Below are 17720 nucleotides of genomic sequence, written 5' to 3' on the forward strand. Positions count from 1 at the left end.
AAGAGGAGCTAGTGCATGTCACCTTGTGTTGGGATGTTGCAGGTTTAAAACCCAATGGTATAGTTTTATAACTGATAGGGGTTTGCCTAACCTGAGCTTACCTTTAAACAAAAGAATACAATAAGTACATTGGATTTTTTCATTAAAAAAATTTCTTAAATGAGATACATTGTATAACTTGGTAATACTAGGATGACCTAATATTTAATGCTGCAAAAATATATCCAACTTTTGTACATTGAGACAAAGAGGGTTTTTTGGAAAGAATTAACCGATCCATGTAGTCGAGGTGTCATTCTCTATGCCCTTTCCCGATATGCTTTTTAACTGAAAATGTAATGCAAACACTACAACCTTGATCAATGATTTGAGAAACAAAATGTAGGTTTAAATTGAGTTTTGGAAGATTTCTTGCTTTTGGAATACAAAAATTTATAATTCCTTTAATATCAAGAGATGAACCATCAACAATGAAATCATTTATTTTACTGCAATCAATACTATGATGAGTAAGCATGAAACCATTATAAGTCATATGAAATGAATCATCAGAATCTATAATTCGGTGAGTTATACCAGATCTAGTTATGGAGGAACTTTTGAGGCGGGGTTGCAAGACTTTCATTAATTGAGATAACGACATGTTCTCTATTGATTTGCTTGGAGTTTCTTTGTCGACTTGAGAAGTACCAACTGAATCAACTTTCTTTTCCTCTTTAGTTTTAAATTATAGACAATATGGCTTAATGTGTCTAGATTCTCCACGGTTATGACATACAATAATGGGTTTTTTATTTCCAACTTTTTTTTCATAAAACATGAGGTTTTTCAAAATTATTTTTGTAAAAATGAGGAGGCCTATACAAATGAGAGTTTGCCCCGATCTTAACACAACTAAGGCATTATTCATGGACTTCTTTGATTCAGTTACAGACTTTAATCTTATCTCTTTCTTGCAAACTTGAGCCAAAACTTTATGAATATATGAAAGTTTCTCTTGCTTTTTATGAAGAATGTTACTTCTTATTTGTTCAAATTCATATCTTAGACCCCTTATAAGTTGAAAGAATTGTTCATTAATAATTTGTTTCTTTTTTTGTTGGGCATCATTAGGAGTATTTTAAATGGGCTCTATCTTGCCATTTGATCACACAACCTTTTTAAAGTCTTATATTACCCTCACATTTTATTATCCTAGCTTACAATTATGAATTTTGTCTTGTAATTCTCATCTATATGTGGCATCACTTTGAATATATGTTTGTTTGATAAAGAGCCAAGATTCATCGTCTCTTTCAAACTACAATCGGTTCTCACAAGTATCTTCACTGATAGTTTTATAAATAAGAAAAAGACCTTTGCATATCTAATTTCTCATTCTTTCATAATTTTTTTATAGCTCAAAAAAGCTTTCTCTTTCTTCTTTGTAGTTTCATCTTTTTTATTAGTAGTCTTTGTCAAAACAGATTATAGTTTCATTGTGAAACCATCAACATATTCCTAAAAGCCGATCAAAATTCTTTTGACGGCGGTGACTTACAATTATAGTTATTTTCATCAAATTTAATTGGAACCACCGACACCTCCTTGTGGGGTCATAAAAGAGAAGAGGCTAGATAAAGAAAATATTTAGAATTGTAGGTACTTGAATAGATGTTACGACAAAAGCTCCACAATCTTTAAAACAACCAATAGCATATCCAATATTCAAGACTATAGGCATGCTTATCGAAGCTCTATCCAATCTTTATGATCCATCACAAGACTTTAGATATCTCCAAAATGAGCAATAGAGCACTTACTCTCATACCAAATAACAAACACCAAGAGTTGATCTTATGGGCAAGTATAAATACAATGACCACTTATGGGTAGATAAATAATACACAAATCAATCACTTATGGGCACAACACACACTTGAAAATATAGGATTTTTTTTGTTGACAAATGCCTTGAAAAAGCATGCATTAGAGAGGGGTTACAACAAAGGAGAGACCATGCAGCCATTGGGATCTCCCTAATAACTAGATATATAGTCGTTGGGGGAGATCCCAACTGCTCTAGCCTATTGACTAAAATGCCCAAACCCTAAATCTAAATTACATACTCAAATAAAAATAAATACGAGAAGAAAAAGGAAAAATATATGTACAAAACCATTATACTTTTACATGAATAAAAGACTAAAATACCCCTATACATATAGGTACATTGTCATGTGTACGTGTGTGCGCAGGTGCACGCATGCATGCCCAATTACAAGCAATGTAGCCCAAGTCCTCTCTCTCTCTCTTAGGGGGTACTCATGGGTTTGGGTAGAGTCCAAAGTAGAAGAATAATGATTGGGTTTTAGGTAATGAAGACCAGAGCTACATTTTATATCAGACCCAAAGGGTTCCACGTAATGAAAGACCGAATATGTTTTAGCATCAGCCAAGTCGTGCCACATGGCAGCTTCTAACTATGCTTGCCTCATCTTCTGGGATTTCGCGCTCCAACACCTTCATCAGCAAGACCATCATCCTCAGCTACGCCGGTAGCGCCTCCCCTAAGCTCGCTATCTACCTTTCCTGAGAAATTCAGGAGAGCAGCACCTACACACTTTCACCTTCCTAATCAGGATGTGCGCCCAATTGGGATCCACAAGAGCCGGGCAGGAAATTCATGGCCAGGCGATCGCAGTCAGGCTTGACAAAGATGGTTTTATTCAGAATGTGTTGATTCGTATGTATTCTTGTGGGGATCAGGCAACTGCGAGACAAATGTTTGACAAAATGTCTCAGAGAGACTTGGTCTGCTGGAATACCATGATCAATTGTTGTGTGCAATCTCAAGACTGTGCATGCGCTTGATATGTTTGAGAGGATAGTGGGTGCGGGTGTAGAACCGGATGAGGTCTTGACGGTCACAGTGTTGACAGCCTGTGCGGAATCAAGGAATTTGGAGATATGGGTAGCGGGTTGATTCATGGATTATGGAGAGTAAGCTGAAGCTTGGAGTGATCCTACAGGCTGCTCTGGTTGATATGTATACGAAATGTCGCTGTTTTGCAGCCTTAATGAAACTCTTCGGCGAAATGCCTCTGAAATTTGGCGACTTGGAATATGTTGTTGGCTGGGTATGTCCAAAGCCGGATGAGCAAGGAAACTCTGAGCCTGTTGAGGAAATGTTGATGGCTAAGGCTAAACCAATTGAGGTCACCTTGCTCAGTGTTCTGTCTGCTTGTGCTGATTTGGATGCACTGCAGCAAGGAATGTGTAAAACCCCCTCCGGCAAAGTCACCGGAGGGGATGAGTTTAAAAAAAAAAAAAATTGGTAACTGTGGTTTCCCCACAGGGGAAACCGCGTAATGGAAGGGGTAGGATAAGCCTCACCCCCCGATATCCGCGGGGGGGGGGGGGTGAGGGTTATCCTCACCCTGCGTGAGGGTTATAAACCCTCACGCAGCCTCCCTCCACCGCACCAAACGAGCGGCAGAGGGAGTGAGACAGAGAGTGAAGGGGGAGCGAGAGAGAGAGAGAGAGGAAGACTTACCTGACGGCGGCGGCGGCGGCGACAGCAGCAAGGTAAGCCCTTCATCTTCTTCGTCCTTTCTTCCTATTAAGAGCTCAGAGGGCCGGCAGCCATGGCTGCCGGCGAGTTACAGTAAAAAAAAAAAGTCACAGAGGTGGAGAGAAAGGGGGGAGGTCGGCCGGCTCTGTGGCGGCCGGCATTCGGCGACCGACCAACACCGATGGCCGGCATCCGGCGACCGACCAACACCGATGGTCGGCCCCGGATGCCGACCCAGGTGGGTGGATGCAGAGAAAGGGTCGGCAGGGGCCGACCCTCTGCCACTGTTTTCGGAAGGGGCACAGCCCCTTCCGCCCCTTTTTATCGAGGGGACCCCCGGACCGAACCGGGTCGGTCTGGGTGCGACCCAGACCGAGCCATCCGGTCTGGGTCGTGCCCAGACCGAGTCCCTTAAAAAAAAATTTTGTTTGGGGTGAACCGGTTCGGGTCGAACCGGTTCAGACCCAACCTGTTGGGTAAACCGAGTCGGGTCAAACCGGTTCAGACCCAAACCGGTTTGATGGACCGGTTCAGGTCGAACCGGTTCAGACCCGAACCTATTGGGTAAACCGGTCTGGGTCGAACCGGTTCAGACCCAATCAGACTTTCTGGATCCGACGAGCAGTTTTGGATTCAGTTATGAGAAGGATCTGAATCCAAACAGACAGGGTTTGGATCCAGATCAGAGTTGGATCAGAAAGTAGTCTCGGATTGGCCCGAAATCCGAAATGTACCAAGAGATCCATTTGGATCCGTGAGATCCATTTCAGTAAAATGGACATATCTTCGCACTCCGAACTCGGAATCGAGCGAGGTTTGGTGCGTTGGATTCGCATTAAAAAGAGGAATCCATTGGTCTATGAACTTCAGTCAAAATAGTAATACAGAAACCGTGGTTTCTTTAATAAGATTCGGGAAGGGTATTTTGGTAATTTTAGTAAGAGGTTTTGTGATTAATTCAAATATATTGCTTTAATTACCAGATCCTACTGTTAGAGCATCTTGAGACTCACTCTTGGTGAAAGTACAGATTCGCACTTGAGGTAAGGGATGCTATAAGTAATTTTAGATGTGAATAAACCCTTTACACGTTGCTTGTTATCGTAGTGCTATAGAGGTTATGTGATTAGCATGATAGCTTTGAGTTAGACCATGACATGCATAAAATTCATGCTTGACAATTGTGAGTTACTTTAAATACATGTTTATTCTGAGATGCATGTTAGGGTTAATATGTCATGCATGATAGAAAGAGATTGTGTTTATGATTGCATGTTAATTGAGCATTTATATCATGCATTGTGATGAAATTGAGTTAGATTAGAGTCTCATTTAATTCATTCATGTGGTGTGAATGGATATTTAGAGTTCAGCATGCAGTACCCCTTAAATCCCGGAAGTGGCGACCTGTGGCAAGGGCTACCTGGTTCGCGGCCAGAGTGCAGCCACCATGGAGAGTGGGCCGCCGGTGATTTAATGATGTAGAGACACTACATCATTGCGTGCTAAGTGAGAGCGGTGTGAGTCCTAACGTCATCATGGGATTGAGAATGAGATTGTTGTGATTAGTCATGACACCACTCGTGAGGGAACGAGTGAATTTTGAATTTGAGAATATTGTTCAATGTGTGAACTTAGTTATGACTTAGGATTTCACTCACACTGGGTTGAGACTCTAGAGGACCATGGATGGTTAATAACCATCATGGTTAGGATGTAGCATGAACCATGCCGAGATTGAGAGCTTGACCTCCCGGCTAGCTACCGGTGGGGTCCCCGTGGTGGTTCACTGCAGTGCCTGGTGGTCTGGGGACCACTGGGAGTGTATGGTTCATAGTCTGGCCAACACGTAGAATTGGGGTGTTCTACAGGGTTGCTACGCCCATAGATGGCTATTACCGGTATAGCCAGCCTATTGATAGTAGAGAGAGAAAGAGTTTTTGAGAATGATAATGGGGGAAATTAAAATATACAAACATGTGTGGTGTGTCGAGAATTAAAATAAGACTAGGGGCTTAGAGCCCACTACAGTTGTAAATTATTGTTTATTTACTTATGATTATCTCTTACTGGGTTGTAGACTCACCCCCATTTGTGTTTAATTACAACTGTAGGTGCCAGGTATTAAATCAGTCGCTTGTGACCAGTTCTCTTTTCAGTCTTCAGCAGAGCAGTGGTATACTTTTACTTTCCTTGTCATTGAGAATAAATTGTAATTGCTTTTCTATGTTATGAATGATGATCAATGTAAGAAAAAGTTTTATTATGAAATAAAATAAAAAGTTTTTTTTTTTTAGCCACGTTTTCACTGTGTAATCTTTGCACTCTTCCCTCTGGGAAGTAATACCAACCGAACTCGGACTCCTGAGGTCCCAGATCGGGGTGTTACAGAATGTGGGCACTTGTTTACTTGGAGAGGAACAAGATCACCGTCGATGAGTTTGTGGTGACTGCATTCTTGGATTTGCTGTAATCAAATTGTGGAATCATCGACAATACATAAAAGGTATATGCAAAGACATCGAAACAGGATGTATCTGTGTCGATTGCAATGATCACATGCTTGTCTATGCATGGCAGGATGGCCAAAGCAGTGATTCTTTGGAGCAGTTTCGTGCAATGCAAATTGCAGGGTCAAGCCCAATAAGGTCACATTTATGGGGGGAACATGTGCAATTGTGCATGTAGTTATGCAGGCTTAGTTAACTAATGGTGTAGTCAATGGGCAGTGGTTATCGCCTTGTGCCTGATATGGATCATCACGCGTGCGTCGTCCATGGTTGATCTACTTGGCCATGCTGGGCTACTTCAAAAGGCAAAAGAATTTATAGATGGAATGCCAGGGGAGCAAGACAGGTTTGTGTGGGGAGCTCTGCTTGGAGGTTGCCAGGTTCATAGGCAATGTGTGGATGTTGGGAAATAGCTTATCGAACTAGACCCATCAAAAAGTGGTGTGTATGTTCTCCAATCAAACATGTACCGCTCGGCTGGACGGTGGGAAGATACGGTGAAGATGAGCAAGATGATGAAAAATAAGGGGGCGTTTGATGCACAGAACGCACGCGTCCACGGTGTGAAGGGAGATCCTGATCCAAGATTTGTACAAGATCCAGATCCAGGTCCTGGACGTGCTGCACAGGATCTCCAGCACATAAGTTCACACGTAGAGGTGGATCCAAATGTTGAAAATAAGGATCCCAATCAGGTCTCTCATGTGAGTAGTTGCTCTTCTTCCAAAAAGAAGACTTGTAAAAAGAAACTTGTAATCATAAGGAGTCTGGCTATAATTGGGTTTCCATATATGCAGGGAGAAGTCTAAAAAATGTGTAATCTTTGGGCACATGAATAAAAGGGTACAGACCCTCTCTCAGGAGTGTGAAAAACAAAAGAGAGACCCCATAGTGGACATAAGTCAAATCCCTGGTTCATAACTTCGCCATACAATGAAATGTGTTTTCCTGGTCGGTGTCCGTCAAACTTGATTGAAACAACTATCTGTTATGGTGCTTTTAAATCGAGTCTGTTATATACCGTTAGGACCTCATCAACTTTGTGAATGAATCATATTATGTGATTGAAGGTGAGCAACTCAAAATTAATCTTAAATATGTTGTTTAGAAACAGGCTGAACAGCTCGCCGTTGAGTTGGATTAAAGTTAACCAACATACAAAACTCGTTAAGCTCGATACACATAAATGAATCAAGCTTGAATAGGCAATGAAACTCAGTTAAGATTGATTAGCCCCATTAAGCTCAGTTCACATAGTTAATGTGTTTAGATTTATTATAAGTAAATATTTTGTTGACAAATGTAACAATAAAAAAGGTTTTTGCCCACAGGAAAGGCGTTGGACTTTTACTCAAAAGATTTGAGTTTCAATCTCAATAATCCCAATAAGGGTTATGTTGATTTCAACAAACTTTTTGAAATAAAGAGGTTCAGCTCGAGCCAAGCCAAGCTTAGAACAAATGCTGTTCAAGCTCGAGAGCTTGAATAGTTAGTTTTTTTACTAGCCGTGTTTGAGCCAGAGTGCAGTCCTAGTTTTTACTTGTCAAAGTTAGCTTGGCCAAAACTAGCAAAGCTCGAAGTCATTGGACCTAGCGACACCAACCACCCCAAAACTAGAAATGCAAGAGAATGCCTAAGGCGCCATTTATATTCCTGCACTCGTGCATGTGAGAGAGAGAGATGCCAGTGTCCACCTATAGTCTTTTCCAGTTGAATTCACGTATATTAAGAACAACGCAAAAGAGTGCTCACAAAAGAAGGTCAAAATGAGATAACATTCTCTCTCTCTCTCTCTCTCTCTCTCTCTCTCTCTCTCTCTCTCTCTCTCTCTCTCTATATATATATATATATATATATATATATATATAGAGAGAGAGAGAGAGAGAGAGAGAGAGGCACTCTTGGGGAATTAATCTTTTGCTACAATCAATCTAGCAAAGCTCATTCTTCTTCTTTTCATTTTTTGCTAAATCTAACTGTATAGATGTGATTTATATATTGTTTTTACTATGAACCCAGTTTTTGAGTTACTTGAATCCAACCTGTGTACAGGTTTTTCCAGTGATACAAAAAACGATAATTTGTAAATACACCAATCTTTCCCACTAAAAAATCTTCTTCATAGAAAAAACATTATTCAGAGGGTCGATTCCCATTAAATTAACCATCTTGAACATATCTATAAGTTTAGATTGAGTAAAAAAAGACTGCAATTGCAAGATCCCAACTAGATTATAGGTACAATTGACTGCAGCAAATATGGATATAGATTTGCTATAATCGTGTTGAATCTCGAGTTGTTTTGACTCAATCTAACCTCATAGATGTGTTCAGCATGCTCTATTTAGTATGAATCAATCCTTGGGTCATGTTTTCTTGACAGAAAAAAAGTTTTAAAGTGGAAAAAATTGATGCATTTAGAGTTGATTTTTTAATCGCCAGAAAAACTTCTATACGGATCAGATTTCATCAATACAAAAGTCAGCTACCACTAATAAAAATATGTAGACCACATCTATGGTATTAGATGTGAGGAAAAGAAAATAAAAGAAAAGAAAAATGCTGTTTGCCAAATGAGTTGTAAATGTAAACTGTAGTAAACATTATCCCAGCAAATATATACCCACTCTTGGGTTAACAGTAGCCCGCCACTACTACGAATATGGTCACCAAATTTTGGTCACAACCCTCGTTCTGCTGCACTGCATTGCACACTCTTCCACGCCCACCTGAGCTACCTTAAATCCCAATCTAGCTCTCACCAATGATGGGATTGATGATGGTGGTGGTGATGCAGATCATGAGAATCCCTCAATGCCAAATCTTGGTCTCTGCAAAATCATCCAATCACACCGCCCAGCTCTCTCTCTAACAACCATGCTGCTGCACTTCCCACCACCACCTGAGCTCACCCCCAAATGGAACACCTCAGCCATCTCCATCTCCCACCACCCATGCCTCCTGCTAGAGAGATGCAGAGACATGAGGACCCTCAAAATGATCCACGCCCACATGATCAGGCACCACCTCTCCTCCCTCACCTTCCCCATCAGCCGCGTCGTCGCCTTCTGCGCCATGTCGCCGCACGGCAGCCTCGACTACGCCCTCCCAAATTCAGCACCCCAACACCTTCATCCGCGGCTACGCCGGCAGTGTCTCCCCTAAGCTCGCCATCGACTTTTTTCGAGAAATTCAGGAGTCTGGCGCCGGATTCGACCACCACACTTTCACCTTCCTGATCAAGGCGTGCGCCCGATCGGGATCGCTCGACCAGGGTCGGGAGATTCATGGCCGGGCGATCGCGGTCGGGCTCGGGGAAGATGGTTTTATTCAGAATGCGTTGATTCATCTTTACTCTTGTTGTGGGGATCGGGCGGCTGCGAGACAAGTGTTTGAAGAAATACCTCAGAGGCACTTGGTCTGCTGGAACACCATGATCAATTGCTGCGTGCAGTCTCGAGATTACGCGCAGGCGCTTGATATGTTTGAGAGGATGGTGGGTGCGGGTGTAGAGCCGGATGAGGTCACGATGGTCACTGTGTTGAAGGCCTGTGAGCAAGCGGGGAATTTGGAGACAGGGCGGCGAGTTCATTCATGGATTATGGAGAGTAGGCTGAAGCTTGAAGTGGTCCTACAAACTGCTCTGGTTGATATGTATGCAAAATGTGGCTGTTTGGGAGCCTCGAGGAAAGTTTTCGATGAAATGCCTCATGAGAAACTTAGTGACCTGGAATGCTATGCTGGCTGGGTATGCCCAAAGCAGGATGAGCAAGGAGACTCTGAATCTGTTTGAGGATATGTTGATGGCTGAAGTTAAACCCAATGAGGTCACCATGCTCAGTGTGCTTTCTGCTTGTGCTGATTTGGGTGCACTTCAACACGGAATGTGGGCACATGTTTACTTGGAGAGGAACAAGATCACGGTCGATGAGTTTGTGGTGGCTGCACTCATAGATATGTATTCAAAGTGTGGAAGCATTGAAGCAGGATGTATCAGTGTGGACTGCAATGATCACAGGGTTGGTTTTGCACGGGCATGGCAGAGATGCTCTGGAGCAGTTTCGTACAATGCAAATTGCGGAGGTCAAGCCCAATTAGGTCACATTTGTGGGGGTCCTATGTGCATGTAGTCATGCAGGCTTAGTTAACTAAGGGCGTAGGCTTTTTAAGGCAAGGAACAGCGAGTATGGCCTTGTGCCTGATATGGAACACTATGCATGCATGGTTGATCTCCTCGGCCGTGCTGGGCTACTTCAAGAAGCAAAAGAATTTATAGAGGGGATGCCAGTTGAGCCAGACAGGTTTGTTTTGTTTGGGGAGCTCTGCTTGGAGGTTGCCAGGTTCATGGCAATGTGGAGCTGGCTGTGGATGTTTGGGAAACGACTTACCGAACTAGACCCATTAAACAGTGGCATATATGTTTTCCAATCAAACATGTACTGCTCGGCTGGTCAGTGGGAAGATGCAGTCTGGGTGAGGAAGATGATGAAAAATTTGGGAGTGAAGAAGCCTCCTGGTTGTACATTCATAGAAATGGATGGCCTGATTCATGAGTTTATAGTTGGAGATAAGACACACCCACAAACAAAAGAAATCTACCTTATGTTGGATGAAATTGGTAAGAGATTAGAGGGTGGGTTATAAGCCAAACACATCAAAGGTGCTTCTGGACTTGGATGAAGAGAAAGAAAATGTGCTTGCTCGGCACAGCTAAAAGTTGGCAATTGCTTTTGGGCTGATCAACTCAAATGCTGGAGAGACCATACTGATGGTGAAGAACCTCAGAGTTTGTAGCTGGATCATATTCATGCAACGATTATTGGTGAGTTTAGCACAACTGAATCATATTAAGACTCAAGATCAGAAGTGATTCTAAAGGCCATGATTGGCAACATCTATAAGCCTAGCCAGGTGGTTTGGAGTGTAGATGAAACAGGATTTCCATGTTTTGACAAAATCAGGAAATGTACGATGTAGATTTGGTATGGTGTGTAGATGAAACAGGAAATGTACGATGTAGATTCATAACCCAGCATTTCCATACAATAAAACAAAATTAAAGATTTACACAAAAGTATGGCACCAATGAAACTGGTGACAACAGGACTAAGACTGCTTAACGATTTAAGATGACGGTATATACAACCACGCAGACCAAAAATGCACCCATCTGAGCTCCCTCACAAATACCTTCTGGAAAAATCACCTCTGTATCTAATTGATTTTTGTAACCACAAGAACAAAAGTGAGAAGAAAAGCTCCCAGTAAATTAGAAAGGCCGGAAGCTGTTGCTGGATGAGAATGAAACCCCCATATTCGATTCATTTTCTTGGAGAGACTGCATTTTTGAGTCAATGATAGCCAGCTGCGACTTAACCCATGGAGGATTGTTCCGCCCTTCAATCCACAAAGCTTCCCCAGTGTCCTTGTGCTTGAAATCTGGGTACTTAGGATTCCTCTGCAAATTTCCATAGCAGGACCAGATTAGGAAATTATTCAAGTTATGCATGAAAGAATAGTACAAAGAGAATGGTCAGGGATAGAGCTTCCAGCATGCACCATTATGGTATACCACGCATAAATGTCGGCATAGACACATAATCAAAGAAACATGTAAAACACATGAGCAACTACCTTATTTTTCCTGTTATCCCACCACTCAACGGGGTTGGCGAAAAATGCTTGCCATAGCTCTTGAGTTGAACCTACATTACTCCCAGAATAGGTACCATACCTTTCACCTGCAAGACAGTAACAAAGAACATGAATAGGCAACAAAAGTACAAGTTCAAACCTTGCCATAAATTGATAAAAGGAAGGTTCCAAGGGCAAGGAAAGGCATCTACCCAAGTTCATGGGGTTGGTCTCTGATTCATATAATGATGAAGGTGTGCTCTTTTCAACAAAATTCAGCTGATTAACCACCACCTATGCCAGATGCAACATCTTTAAGAGTACATACAGATAGAGATCAAATGTGATGAGGAGATGAAAGATAGCAAAAAGTAGAACAAAACCTTATAGTATGTCTGAGGTTTATCATTATCTCCATTGACAACATCAGATACAAGCCTGCCAGATACATAGATTCTATGGCCTTTTTCTACATGCTGAAAAGCCACATGTGCCAACTCATTCCAAAATGTCAGACCTATCCTGCAGAAGTACTAAAGCTGAGCAAACTGTCTATGCAGCTCATTAGCAGAAACTAAACTGATGGTGTCGTTCTCATTTCCTTGTTACGCAGATTATTTCCTTTTCTATATGGTCTATTGTTCAAGAAAATGATTTTGTAACAAGCTGACATGCTAGATAGGAACTTCAAAGGATAGAAAAGAACATGTTATTTACTGAGACACACACACACACACATAGTGAAACAATGAGGTTGAACGAAAAATTAGTGATTTGATCCATACACCAAAACTTTTTATGTCAGTTAACAGGCTTCCTTACATTCCTCTGATTCTGATTCTCATCCCACTTTCTACCCCACAAGATGACATTTAGTTATGCCTGTGTTGTTTCTTTGATTGACTTCACAACATAGTGTATGCAGGCAGGATCAAACAAAATCTTTTGTTTCAAAATTTTTGGATTTTTCCAAGTGATTTTGAAATAAGTTTGAAAACACATAGCCACAGATATCGGCGATATTTTGAAAATATCGCGAGAAACTTCTGATATTTTAAAGTAGACGATAATATCGGGAAAATCTCATGATATTTTTGCAATTTTTTTCTTTGTATTTTTGTAAGAAAAATAGTAGAAAACCTATTCTTTCTTACTATTATTTATATTTTTTCAAATTTTTAAGCTTCTCAGATTTTCCACCTTTTAAAAATATCTCCAAGAAAACCCTTGCCGAGAAATTACCTTGAATGATATAGGTGACTATGCTTCACAATTGTTTGACCAAAGACACCATGTTGTCCTTGAAGAAACAGAGTTGTCAATCACATGCATTATGATTGTGTATGTAGTACCATAGGCCTTATTATTCATCAAGCTGCATCTTTGATGTCATCAGCTTAAACAGAGACAATGCTACTGAATGCTGCTTACTAATTCATAGATGACACAGCATAGAATTTGATGGCTACAATTGCAAGTTGGTTTAACTAACCTAGAGTGAAACACACATTTATATGTTATTTTGGGCTCTAAATTTATATGTTAATGTACTTCGAAATTTGAACATGGATAGAAACATTTAGAGGTTTTGGAATGTCTGGTTCTTCCTTCAAGAAGGTATTTACCATTTACAGTACAACAACAACAACAACAACTACGCCTTCATCCCAAAACAATTGGGGTCAGCGATATGAACCAAAAAAGAAATTCATTTTGGGTCTTCCACATGAATCCTTTTCCTCCAATCATTTCTATCCAACGCCATGTCCTCGGTGAGGTTCAAAGCATTCATATCCTTTCCTATCATCTCCATCCAAGTCTTCCTAGGCCTACCCCGACCTCTTTTAACTAATATATTTTCCCATTTCTCCAACCTTCTAACTGGAGCATCATTAGGCCTTCGCCGAATATGTCCAAACCACCGTAAACGATTCTCTCGCATCTTATTTTCAATGGGTGCAACACCTACCTTCTTACGTATCTCTTCGTTCCGAATCTTATCTTTTATTGTATTTCCACACATCCATCTAAGCATCCGCATCTCAGCTACACTCATTTTTTGAATATGATGTCTCTTGGCAGCCCAACATTCCGTACCATATAGTAAAGCGGGTCTAATAGTCGTCCTATAAAACTTTCCCTTCAACCGCAATGGCATTCTACGATCGCACAGCACTCCAGTAGCACTTTTCCATTTCATCCACCCAACCTTTATCCTATGATTTACATCTCCATCAATTTCTCCATACTTTTGAATGATGGATCCCAAATATTTGAAATAATCATTCACCGGTATATCTTGCTCACCAAGCTTCACTACACTCCCATCCCTACTTCGTTGCTTACTAAACCGACATTCCATATATTCAGTCTTACTCTTACTCAACTTAAAACCTCTAGCTTCCAATGTCTGTCTCCATAATTCTAACTTAGCATTAACCCCAGCTCTAGACTCATCAATCAAAACAATATCATCAGCAAACAACATACACCACGGTACATTTTCTTGAATTGATCTCGTAAGCTCATCCATCACTATCGCAAATAGGAAAGGGCTTAAAGCAGATCCTTGATGTAACCCAACCGTTATCGGAAAATTGGTTGTCACCCCTCCACAAGTGCGGACATTGGTTACTACTCCTTCATACATATCTTTAATTATACTAATGTACTTGAGAGAAACACCTTTCTTCATCATTGTCCACCAGAGAACGTCCCTAGGTACTCTATCGTATGCCTTCTCTAAATCAATAAAAACCATATGCAAATCTTTGTTCCTCTCTCTATATCTTTCAATAAGTTGTCTAAGAAGATGTATAGCTTCCATAGTTGATCTTCCAGGCATAAAACCAAATTGATTCTCCGATATCATGACAACCTTCCTCAACCTAGACTCAATCACCCTCTCCCAAAGTTTCATAGTATGACTCATGAGTTTTATACCACGATAGTTTGTGCAATCTTGTATATCACCCTTATTCTTATATAAAGGCACCAAAGTACTCTTCCTCCACTCATTAGGCATCTTATTTGTTCGCCAAATCAAGTTAAAAAGATTTGTCAACCATTCTAAACCTTTCTCTCCCAAGCATTTCCAAGCCTCGATAGGTATACCATCTGGGCCAACTGCCCTTCTTGATTTCATTTTCTTCAAAGCCTCTGCAATTTCTTTCTTTTGAATCTTGCGCATGAAGTCACGATTTATCTCATGAAAAGGAATGGAGAAGTCTCCAAGATCTTGAGCATGACTATCATTAAATAGCTTATCAAAATAATCTTTCCATCTCTCCTTAATCTCCTCATCTTTGACTAAAACCCTTTGCGTTTCATCTTTGATACATCTAACCATACCCAAATCCTTCGATTTCCTATCTCTCATCTTTGCAAGCCTATAAATATCCTTCTCGCCTTCTTTGGTATCCAACTTGTCATAAACCTCCTTATATACCTTAGCCCTCGCGTTTCGAACAACTTTTTTAGCTTCCTTCTTTGCTATCATATACTTCTCCAAATTCTCATTATCACGACTCTTACTAAGATTTCTATAACACTCTCTTTTAACCTTAATAGCTAATTTGACATCCTCGTTCCACCATGATGTATCCTTACCTAGTGGTGCACCGCCTTTAGACTCACCCAATACCTCCTTAGCAATATTTACCATTTACAGTGTACTACCAATATTTTGCAGACACAGATCAGGTATTCTCCTCAATAAATTGTCTATACTTGTCAAGAAACTGTTCTCAAATAAGTGTTTTTTTTCTTGCAAAAATTTTTGGGATTTTTTTGAATAATAATAATAATAATAAATATTTTAAATTTTTTAAAAAAATTGTGAGAGGCGTTGCCTGGTGCAATGGCAAGTGCTCAGGCTGTCAGCATGTAGATGCTGGTTTGAGTCCTATGGGCTTGCAAAAAGGCAAAACGTTAGGACCAGCCCCGTAATGTCACCTCCCCAATGACACCGGTTATGGCCCTTTTAGAAAATTCAAAATATCATATTAACTGAATATTTCATAATATACCATGATATTTGGCAAATAAATATAGAGTTGTAACAATCTTACATGTACAAAGTAAGACTATGTTCGGGAGCCTGATTTGGAGAGGAGATGAGAGTGGTGATGGGAGTAGAGTCCTTGTTAGGATGAAATTGAAAAGAGACCTTCTCCACTGTTATCTCCACTCTCCATTGTCACTCCCATCTCCCGAATCCAGATTTCCAAACACCTGAAATGGTAGGTGAGGGTTTGTGGCATTTATTCAATCCCCACTAAGGTAACTCCATATCTAGCGAGTTCATTGTGACTAAGGAGGCTGAAGTCTGCCAATGATGTTATATATTTTGCATCAGGCCTTTTATTCAAACTTTATCAAGTAAGAACTCCCACAGCATACTTCAATGAAGCAATTCTTCACTAACCAAAAACGTAAAAAGAAAGAGAAAGAAAGAAAGACAACATCAGGATTGTCAACAACTAATAGAATAGCATCGAATAAATGGGCAACCAGAATTTGAGAATCCTTCCGTACAATAATAACATTAAAATCCTCAAATATGCCAAGCGCCTTAATTATAATAAAAATAAGCTAAAGAGCAACTTATCCGAAGCTTATGGTTAAACCAATATGGAAATTTATTCAATTTCATTCGCCAAGGAGAGTTAATAAGTTTAAAGCAACCCCAAAATCAAATTACGGATAGAAAACAGAAACAAGCCATTCAGGAACAGAAAATTTTCACAATTTTCCCAAATGGGTATACAGAAAAGCAACCACTAGTGCAGAATTCCACTCGAACCTCTTACCACAGAGTCTCGGTGGCAGACTTTTTGACGCCGAGCCGAGTCCAAGCAAGAACCTTCCCACTATCCAAGTGCTTGATTTGAAGAGGCGTCCCGACGACGCCGATGAGATTGACGGAATTGGCGAGCTCCTTCTGCCACGGGATTTCGGATGGTCTCGGGTAGACCACCCGCTCTTCCTGCACGAAGTCGGTGGTGCACCGGGGGGAGCATTTCAGGAGAGGGCGGGGAAACCCTAATTTCTTCTTCTGTGTAAGGAAGCTCAGAGAGATGGTGGAGTTGGGATTCATGGGTGAGACGGGATGATGGTTTCTTTGATGGGTATTTGTAGGTATGGCAGGAGGGACGAGTTGAAACAAGGAGGCCATCTCTCTCTCTCTCTCTCTCTCAAATGAGCTCAGAGACGGGGATTGGGGGTTTAAAGGGAGAGAAATTAGGGGTGGGCAACGGGCCTGGCGACCAGATGGGCCAAACCGACCCGGCCAGCCATGGGCCGGATTTGGGTCAAGTTTTTAGGCCCTGGCCCATTAGTTAACGGGCCAAAACCTGGCACGTTATATACATGGGACGGGCCCGAGTCATCCCACGGGCTATCGGGCAGGATCCAACTGGACTCAGCTATTTAATTATTTTTTTAGTAATATAAAAATTAAAAAAATTAGGTAGTTGCATAGTAATATATTAATTAATGTTATTTACTTAATTGGTTGTATTAATTTTATGAAAACTAAAAAAATCAATTAGTTGGGTGCATAGAAAGTTGTTAATTATTAGTATTTACCTAATAAAAAAATTTATGAGAATGCAAGATCCTGCTCTATGTTATTTTGGAAAATTGATATTGATTTATTTGTTCAAATGCTATGCCATGGACACAATGTTTTGCTATGAATTTTTCATTTGGATACTTCGAAGATTATTAGATGTGGAATTCTGAAATTTATATATTTTATTTAATTCAATTTTTTTGGTATCCTAGAAATTAATTTATGAACTTTGTTCAAAAATAACCTACAAATGGGTTTAGGCTGGGCTGGATTGACCTGCTAAACATTGGTCCATTGGGCCAATGGGCCAGGCCATAGGCTGCACTTCAAACCCAAACCCATTAAGAACTAGGCTGGGCCACACTTAAAACCCGATGGTCCGAGCTTTAAACAGGCTTGGGCCGGGCCGGCCGATGCCCATCCCTAAGAGAAATGGCTGTCACTGGAT

The 17720-nt window shown here is 40.8% G+C and overlaps 2 protein-coding genes and 1 long non-coding RNA gene across 3 annotated transcripts; 1 reads left to right on the forward strand and 2 right to left on the reverse strand.

The window, feature by feature from the left end:
- Nucleotides 1-2123: 2123 nt before the first annotated feature.
- Nucleotides 2124-3830, reverse strand: LOC149829203 (uncharacterized). Its single transcript, XR_016434214.1, has 2 exons — nucleotides 3536-3830; nucleotides 2124-2752 (listed from the first exon to the last, which is right to left on the reverse strand). It is a non-coding gene; the product is annotated as an uncharacterized LOC149829203 (long non-coding RNA).
- Nucleotides 3831-9496: 5666 nt separating this feature from the next.
- Nucleotides 9497-10193, forward strand: LOC149829204 (pentatricopeptide repeat-containing protein At1g08070, chloroplastic-like). Its single transcript, XM_090017221.1, has 2 exons — nucleotides 9497-9717; nucleotides 9827-10193. The coding sequence occupies exons 1-2, from the start codon at nucleotides 9497-9499 to the stop codon at nucleotides 10191-10193; spliced, it is 588 nt and encodes a 195-aa protein (XP_089873347.1).
- Nucleotides 10194-11084: 891 nt separating this feature from the next.
- LOC149829205 (protein OSB1, mitochondrial-like) lies at nucleotides 11085-16889 on the reverse strand. Its single transcript, XM_090017972.1, has 5 exons — nucleotides 16509-16889; nucleotides 12081-12219; nucleotides 11910-11991; nucleotides 11698-11804; nucleotides 11085-11521 (listed from the first exon to the last, which is right to left on the reverse strand). The coding sequence occupies exons 1-5, from the start codon at nucleotides 16871-16873 to the stop codon at nucleotides 11333-11335; spliced, it is 882 nt and encodes a 293-aa protein (XP_089874098.1). The 5' UTR covers nucleotides 16874-16889; the 3' UTR covers nucleotides 11085-11332.
- Between the last annotated feature and the right edge of the window lie 831 nt (nucleotides 16890-17720).

This window comes from Nuphar pumila, chromosome 9 (genome assembly GCF_984573655.1).
Source record: "Nuphar pumila chromosome 9, dmNupPumi1.hap1.1, whole genome shotgun sequence".
Classification (NCBI taxonomy): domain Eukaryota; kingdom Viridiplantae; phylum Streptophyta; class Magnoliopsida; order Nymphaeales; family Nymphaeaceae; genus Nuphar; species Nuphar pumila.

Bases quoted from the DNA above. Each gene is read 5' to 3' on its own strand.
- LOC149829204 (XM_090017221.1), top strand. From the start codon at position 9,497: ATGATCAATTGCTGCGTGCAGTCTCGAGATTACGCGCAGGCGCTTGAT. The intron at 9,718-9,826 runs GTATGCAAAATG...TGCCCAAAGCAG, and splicing joins CAAACTGCTCTGGTTGATAT to GATGAGCAAGGAGACTCTGA.
- LOC149829205 (XM_090017972.1), bottom strand. From the start codon at position 16,873: ATGGCCTCCTTGTTTCAACTCGTCCCTCCTGCCATACCTACAAATACC. The intron at 12,220-16,508 runs GTAAGAGGTTCG...GTACTTCTGCAG, and splicing joins TCTGCCACCGAGACTCTGTG to GATAGGTCTGACATTTTGGA. The intron at 11,522-11,697 runs GTAGTTGCTCAT...GGAAATTTGCAG, and splicing joins GGGATAACAGGAAAAATAAG to AGGAATCCTAAGTACCCAGA.